The sequence below is a fragment of the Hypomesus transpacificus genome, chromosome 9, assembly GCF_021917145.1.
Source record: "Hypomesus transpacificus isolate Combined female chromosome 9, fHypTra1, whole genome shotgun sequence".
NCBI lineage: Eukaryota > Metazoa > Chordata > Actinopteri > Osmeriformes > Osmeridae > Hypomesus > Hypomesus transpacificus.
Genome location: NC_061068.1, coordinates 2,508,362 through 2,515,991, shown reverse-complemented (window position 1 = coordinate 2,515,991; position 7,630 = coordinate 2,508,362). Strand labels below are relative to the sequence as shown.

At 47.0% G+C, this 7,630-nt stretch overlaps 2 protein-coding genes across 3 annotated transcripts; one reads left to right on the top strand and one right to left on the bottom strand.

Moving 5' to 3' along the window:
• Positions 1–435: 435 nt before the first annotated feature.
• LOC124471881 (coiled-coil domain-containing protein 42-like) lies at positions 436–2,776 on the bottom strand. The gene is made up of 6 exons (XM_047026538.1): positions 2,768–2,776; positions 2,419–2,523; positions 1,859–2,059; positions 1,172–1,393; positions 933–1,094; positions 436–674 (listed from the first exon to the last, which is right to left on the bottom strand). The coding sequence occupies exons 1-6, from the start codon at positions 2,774–2,776 to the stop codon at positions 618–620; spliced, it is 756 nt and encodes a 251-aa protein (XP_046882494.1). The 3' UTR covers positions 436–617.
• Positions 2,777–3,743: 967 nt separating this feature from the next.
• On the top strand, positions 3,744–7,357 carry b3galt6 (UDP-Gal:betaGal beta 1,3-galactosyltransferase polypeptide 6). 2 transcript variants are annotated; one of them, XM_047025118.1, is made up of 2 exons: positions 3,744–4,030; positions 4,420–7,357. In XM_047025118.1, the coding sequence occupies exons 1-2, from the start codon at positions 4,023–4,025 to the stop codon at positions 5,444–5,446; spliced, it is 1,035 nt and encodes a 344-aa protein (XP_046881074.1). In that variant the 5' UTR covers positions 3,744–4,022; the 3' UTR covers positions 5,447–7,357. The 2 variants fall into 2 exon arrangements, with proteins under 2 accessions (XP_046881074.1, XP_046881075.1); XM_047025119.1 differs by having other exon boundaries at positions 3,744–4,082.
• Positions 7,358–7,630: the final 273 nt, after the last annotated feature.

Genomic DNA, 7,630 nt, shown 5'->3' with positions numbered 1-7,630 from the left:
GATGTGGAGGAATAGTGTTGGGTGCAGTTAGAGGCAAGTGAAAGACAAGTAGAGGAGGATGGTTTTACACTGTGATGGATTTTGTTGTTACTTTTTGAAGCAAAAAAAAAAGTGTTAGTTTTTTCACCATGGTAATAATGTCGTAACATTGTCAAACAACACTGACAACTTTTAATGTTTGTTTCCTTTTGTGTTGTGATTGCTGAATGTATTTATGGAGGTTGGAGGTGCATTATCATACCTTACTGGCTGGGATAGATTTAAGAAACAGAAAAATAATTTCAAGGGGTAATGAAAATTGGACTGTAGTGTCAGACTGAAGCCTGGTTGTGGTGTGCTCTGGCTGTCAGACAGCAGCAGCCAGAGACCGTGGAAACACCATCACTTTTGGGGTTCAGTCAAACAGACTTGTGTGTCCTTAAAAATGTTGGTCTATTCTTGTTCCATCTTGTCTCACCACATGCACACATCAGTCAGGAGGGCTTGAACTGTGGATCCCCCTGTTTACAACCTGCTAGCATTGTTTCCCAATAAAAGAACCAGAAGTCCATGTCATGACTGTTAGACTACTTATTTCAGACTGGTTCATATGGAGTTAAAAGATCCTCATGAAGAAGTCAGCGTTGGTTCACCTCCTCCCAGACAGCCGAAAGATTCCTGAGGTACGTCTGGACCTGCAACAGAAACCACTGTCATACTGGACATGTTTACCATTTACCAGGTGGAGACATTTTGGCCAACGTGCCTAATTGTTTTATAAATGCGTCTGACAAACTACGTTTTGAGTGGGCGTATCCATTTAAAACAGGGTTAAACAGGGTAAGTGATGTATCAAGACGGCAGTTTCATGGATTGGCCCTTGAGCTATTTCATTCTTTGCTGTACAATAGAATACTTCCTGTTGCTCTACTCCCCGCCCCCCCGACATGCACCTTCTCCAGCTGTGTGGCTGTGTCCTCGAGGGCCACAGTCTCTTTGCCATCTTTGGTTTTCTTGCTGGTGATTTGATACAGGTTTAAAATGGCGACTTTGATGGTTCCCAACAACAGGGTGTCCTTGGCTGCGGTGTTTTGGATGTGAGCCCACCGGTTGTCCTAGAGCGAATGCATAAGGCTGTTCAGAACAGACGTGTGTGTGTGTGTGTGGTGAGCTTAGTGTGTCGTGAACTTACCCACACGGAGGTGTGATGCCGGGCCCGGTCCAGCTCCACCTGCAGGCTGGCCAACTGATTGTTGAGCAGCAGCAGCGTGCCGCTGGTCTGGTCCTGGATGTGCCGGAGCTGGACGCGGATCCCCTGGGAGCAGCTCTCGTTCTGCTGAGTGCTGCTCAGAAGATCCTCCCTGGTCTGCAGCAGCGTGTCCATCCGGGACGTTGCCTGCCAGGCCTCCTGGAACTGCAGCGGACAGGCAGAGTTGTAGTCTGGTGTCAGTCCAGGACAGGAAGGAAAGTTATTCCCATGTGGGGAAACCCTACTGACGTTTTTAGCGTTGAACTTTTAGAGTTCAACTCTTGCTTTAGACTAGAGTGCAGTTGATTCCCTGACTGGATGCTCAACACAGGCAGCTAGTATAGGTTTACATAATGAGATTAGATCATTTATTATAGTAATAATTTAGTTTGCTAGTGTGTGAATAGTTTTATTTAAATTTCACTCATTATTTCTGTTTTTCTGACTACAAAAGGGAGATTATTTTGACACTCTTGACTGAAACCTGGTTTCTTGAGTGTTTTGTTCACCAAATGGCACAGATTGCATTAGGTGGTCTAATGTCTAAGGTAAAATCTATGAGAAGTAATCCTCAGACTGAACACTCCTCATCCAAACCTGCCCCCCTTGGAGAGGAGACAGGATCCTTACCTGCTCACTGGCTCTGACCACTTGATCTAGATAGCAGGGGAATATTTTGTGCTTCTGTACCAAAGTCAACAGTTTTTCTTTCTTCAATGTGAGTTCCTTCAGCTCTCTCCTCAGGAAGGCCAGCTGTGCTGCAGCCTGGGCTGCCAACGCCTGCTCCCTCACAGCCCTCCTCGCCGCCTGGCTCCACTTCAGCTGACTCTCCTGGATCAGGCACAGAGGGCTGGATTACTGGCTGGACAGAGATGCAGGTTACTCATCTTTGAATAAACACAGTACCGTGCAGAAGTCTTAAGCACTCAAGATTTCTTTCCATGAATATTGTCTTATATGTATACCTTTTTTTTTCAAGTGCTTTTAGCAGGTATGTCAAGTATATTGGTTTGGTGACATCTTCAAAAGGTACTGGTGGTTTAAAGGCATGATAACTAGCTATGTTTTATGCTCTCTCATCCAATCCGTCTATCTGAACCTAAAATACGTCTTATCTCACAGTTCGACTTGGTTGAAAACACAAATATCAGGCCCTGAAACTGACATTTGGCCCAGAGTGAAATCTTGACCTTAAGAAAACTGTCAAAGTTCCTCAGATAATCCTTTATGTCGGCCTCCTTCTGCTCCAGCCCCTCCTTTCTCACTCGCTGGGCCGACAGCTTCTGGTCAAACTTCTGTCACCAACTCACACACAGGTCAGAGGTCAGCAGGGGCGTGGCCACGTGTTGGCCAGGGGGGACCATAGCCAACATTGGTCAGAGAATGGCCACCCTGCCCCCCCCCCCCCCCCCTCCCCAACCTGATGGCACAAATAAATAAAAAATAACATCCTGAACAGCAACAGTATAAAGCTGAAATAAATGCATTAGTATTTTTTTTATCAAGTCGTTTTATATTGTAATTTGTCACTTAGGCTACAAGCCCCATATTCGCAACACGTTGGGCCACGCCCCCATCAACGTGCCTGCATTCTGACAGCGCTTCAATGGAGACTAGCAGCTAACCACTGGATACTGTTAGAAAACTGCTGCTCTGAGTGATGCAGTGTGTGAGTTTTAAAACAGTAGTTTTTGACAATCAAGTGCCACCCCAAATAAAAGACTGGCCCCCCCAGACATAATGTCCTGGCTATGCCCCTGCAGGTCAGACAGGGGTGTTGGAGCACTGAGGAATGCCTGAGTGTCTGTCCTCTCTACAGCCTAAGGTCTGTGATGGCTGGCACCTGTCTACAGGCTCCTAAGGTCTTCTGTGTTTCCATCTCTTCTCTCCTCTTCTGAATGAGGCGCATGGTCGGGGCTAGAACGATGTCTGTGGACGGATAAGCTGTCCTGTGTAAACACACACAAATACACATTAATTCATCTAATTTGGGTAATAGGGTATTACCCTATTCTCCTATTACAACTTTTATTGCCGACATTCTATTGTGAGAAGGTCGATGTATGCATTCTTTGTACTCACAACAGATGTTTCTGCAGGTTGTCTCCAAAGTCAGTTGTCAAGTAGTCTGAGAGACTCTTTGCTCCCGTCCTGTCGTCCATGTTCAGGCGGTGACCAGCGGTTCGGCCGGCTCTAGATTCAGGTAGCGACAGACTTCTTCTCATGCAACGTACTTGACAATGGTCCTTAGCAACCACCTAGTGGACTCCCGCATTTCATGGAAATGTTAATTTGATTGGATTCTAAATTTGGTAATGTCAGTTAATATTCTCAGACCATGAAAAAGCCACAATTAGTACATATTTAAACACCATCATTTATTGGTTATTACTATTATCAACCCAGGTCGCTATCGCCTTTTTTCACCATACGTCATCGACAAAGCAGCTAATCTAGAGATAATCCACTAGGTGGCGCAAAATGGCCAGTCAATAACTGCCTGCGTCATCACCTGATGCCTCGTCCTTCTGTCAGTGTTTACTGCTTGTGGGGAACAAAAATGAATCCTGATAGCTATTTATCTGAACTTGCAAAAACACGCAAGTGTATATTAACACAGAGCCCCCAAGAAGCTTGGAGGAAACCCTACCATCAATGAGTCGGATTTTGTTCAGCTTGTTGTAGACAGCTCGCTAAGAGAGCATAGCAGGATATCCTAGTTCCTCGATAGCTTTTAACCAGACCGGCTAGCAACGTCGTATACTAGCGATTAGCTATCAGCAAATAGCAGTCAATGACCAGGTAACATTATTAGTGCTTTGAACATCCAACTCGCGTTGTGTGACATTGTCAGGTACTGTATTGTGATTTATGTTGTCTGAAGAAGCTGTGAGATGCGTCCTACTAGCTAATAGCTAATGTTCTGCCTGCTAATACATTTAGTGTACACAAGCGTTTATTTTAGCCCACTAACACAACGACAACAGACAGATTTTCTGGGTGATACAATTGAACGTAACACAGTGTTACTGCACGCTGTCAGCCTAGTTAACGCTACTCATCATGAAATGCAAAGCATCAGCTCCACTGCACCCTGTGCAGACTTTTTGTGGCATGGCTATCATAATTACATCTGAATGAATGTGTAGGCGTTTAGAGAGTAACTAACCGTCTCCCTCCCTCCGCCACAGTACCATGAACCTGCTACGCCTCGTGTGTCGCCACAAGACGGCCCTTGCCATCGGAGGTCTGTGCATGTTTGCAGTGGTCCTCCTCTTCCTTGCCAAGTGCACCTCAGAGACCCTAAAACGGGGGCAGGCTGACCCCCCCGGGCTGGCCCCCCAGGCCCACAGTGCCCTGCAGACGCGCCCAGACAACCCCAACCCCCCCTTGCGCCCCAAAGATCTGTCTGCCTTCCTGGTGGTTCTCATCACCACGGGGCCCAAGTACACAGAGCGCAGGAGCATCATCCGCAGCACCTGGCTGTCCCGACACGACTCAGAGGTCCTGGCCATGTTTGTGGTGGGAACTGAGGGCCTGTCTGCAGAAGAGCTGCAGAACCTGAACACGGAGCAGGGCCGACACAAGGACCTGCTGCTGCTGCCGGAGCTGAGGGACTCGTACGAGAACCTCACCCTCAAGCTGCTGCACATGTACTCCTGGCTGGACAACCACGTGGACTTCAAGTTCGTCCTGAAGGCGGATGACGACACCTTTGCCCGCCTGGACCTGCTGAAGGAGGAGCTGAAGGGCCGGGAGCCCAGCAGGCTGTACTGGGGCTTCTTCTCCGGTCGCGGCCGCGTCAAGACGGCGGGAAAGTGGCGTGAGAGCGCCTGGGAGCTGTGTGACTTCTACCTGCCGTACGCACTGGGCGGAGGGTACCTGCTGTCGGCCGACCTGGTCCACTACGTCCGCATCAACGCCGCTTACCTGAAGATCTGGCAGAGCGAGGACGTGTCTCTGGGGGCATGGCTGGCGCCCGTGGATGTGCGGCGGACCCACGACCCTCGCTTTGACACAGAGTACAAGTCCCGGGGCTGCAGCAACAAGTACTTGGTGACTCACAAGCAGAGTCTGGAGGACATGCTGGAGAAGCATCAGACCCTGCAGAGGGACAGCCGTCTCTGCAGGGAGGAGGTCAAGCTCAGGCTCTCCTATGTGTATGACTGGGGCGTCCCCCCCTCGCAGTGCTGCCAGAGGAAGGACGGGATCCCCTGACCCTCACCCACCCTTCACCTTGGTAGGTCTGCGACCCGGGCCCCTACGTGCAGCTCGACCTCTAACCCTGTCCCCTACATGTCCTGTGGTGAAGGCGTCCTGTAATCTCTTCCTCCATCTGAGTTTGGGTTCAGAGTACAGCCTGAGTGTCCTCCAGTGTGTTGCCTAGAGTGTAGGACTGGACTTGGGCCTGGTCATGTGTTTTCCCCAGACTGTGAAGTGAGAAGTGTTCTCTTCTGGTGTTCAACTCACAACCCCGTGTTCCTTTTTGACATCCACCTTTGACCATCATTTTCAGTTGGCGTCTCAAGATTCCAGGTTTGAAGAAACGAGCAACCAAATCAGATATTTGTTATGTTTGTAAACGTGTCTATTTATTGATTATTTATTTTGGACCTTTGACTACAACATACTGGTACTGGAATGAAAGACTTGAGTTACATCCCGTAAAAAAGAACCTGCCTGTATCCATCCTGCATAGACTCACAGGAACCTACTGAATACGCTGATGGGTGGAAGGGGACTCAGAGCAGCTGCAGGTCTGGCTGTTTTGTAGCTGAACTTATTGTGTATTTATGTCCAGGCCTAATATTGGCAGGATTCATTCCTTAAACATTTCCAGCGTGTTTTTACAGTCTTTGACATTTACAATACATGCGGTAAATGTGTTGGGTTAACGTAGTACCAGAGTCCTGAGATCTGGCAGTTTGTGATTTGGTGCGCTCGGACATGCCTGCCAGGGTGTTTACAGAGTATTGTCTGTGTGTGTTTTTTCAAACGTTTTTACAACTTGTGTATGGGTTGGATGTGTGCACAAGTCCTATTTGCCCCTCCTGTGTCACTGGAAGGTTGTTTTATAACATGGACAAAGAATATAGAACTGAGCCCTGACTGGCACTTTGCGACTTTTCAAAAAGCCATTTCATAAAAATAAATCACACAATATTTCATGTTATGCTTGTAAGTATTCTCCCTGCAATTTATATATCCTAAAACACATTATTTGTAGTATGCTGGCAAGATTTCAGCTGATAAATAAAAAACTCCATTCCATTTCAGTTGTTTTAAAAGAACTGTATTTAGTGAAGGCTGAGGGGAACATGACGATCAGGGTTGCACACTGTCAGCCCTACTGAATGTTTTATTAAACTGTTTTCAAAAAGTGTAAATGTTTTATCTCATTCAGGCAAGATAAACACACACACACACATAAAAACGAGTAAACCTTTGTCCAATTATTTGTGCAAAGGTTGGGAGTCATCATTACATGTCCCCACATACCTGTCCAGATGCAGCTAGCAACATACCTGTCCTGATGCAGCTAGAAACGTACCTGTCCTGATGCAGCTAGCAACATACCTGTATTGATGCAGCTAGCAACATACACATACCTGTCCTGATGCAGCTACCAACGTACCTGTCCTGCTGCAGCTAGCAACATACCTGTCCTGATGTAGCTAGCAACATACCTGTCCTGATGCAGCTGGCGATAGAAGACGATGTCTTGATGCAACTAGCGGAAGACTGCGTTGAATCATGTACCACATTTTTCACAAGTAACTTCTTACTATAAAAAGGGCCTTAAGCAACAATTTCTAAGCAAACTAAATAGGTAGATATGGAGATAAAAGTATATGTTTCTGTGTGCTAAAACTACAATGAGCAGCAGGGGCGGTTCTACTCAGGGGCCTACAGGGGCCAGTGCTCCTGTAAAAATGTCCCAGGACCCCCCTGTGGCCCCCTTTAGCTGACTGAATAAAAAAGAAGTTTTTCTTCTAGTAGTCATCATGAAACTAGGAAGGGACATTGAAGCCTTTTTTGCCCCCATAAATAACAAATTTAGAGAAACATATCAAGGTGTTGAGAGGGCTGAGGAGCTGGAAGAGGGAGAGCCAGGGCCGTTTGTATGATTTTAATGTAAAGCAAAATTAAAGTATTTAATGTTTAAATATCTTGTTTCCATTTTTTAATGTGCCCCTCTGATTAAGACTGCCCCCCCCAGTAACATTTGTCTAGAACCACCACTGATGAGCAGCCATAGCTTTCTCTTGCTAGCTAGCTTGAAAGAGACCCAGTAGGGGCTAAATCCCTCAGAGCGTCATGGACGTCAATATGGACGTCCTTGCTAGGAAGAGTTTTCACATGGACAGCAATGGCTGCTTGATCTTTGCATGGACGGACGGA

Bases quoted from the DNA above. Each gene is read 5' to 3' on its own strand.
- LOC124471881 (XM_047026538.1), bottom strand. The intron at 1,394-1,858 runs GTAAGGATCCTG...TGTCCGCTGCAG, and splicing joins TGGTCAGAGCCAGTGAGCAG to TTCCAGGAGGCCTGGCAGGC. The intron at 675-932 runs GTGCATGTCGGG...TTTCTGTTGCAG, and splicing joins CAGCCACACAGCTGGAGAAG to GTCCAGACGTACCTCAGGAA.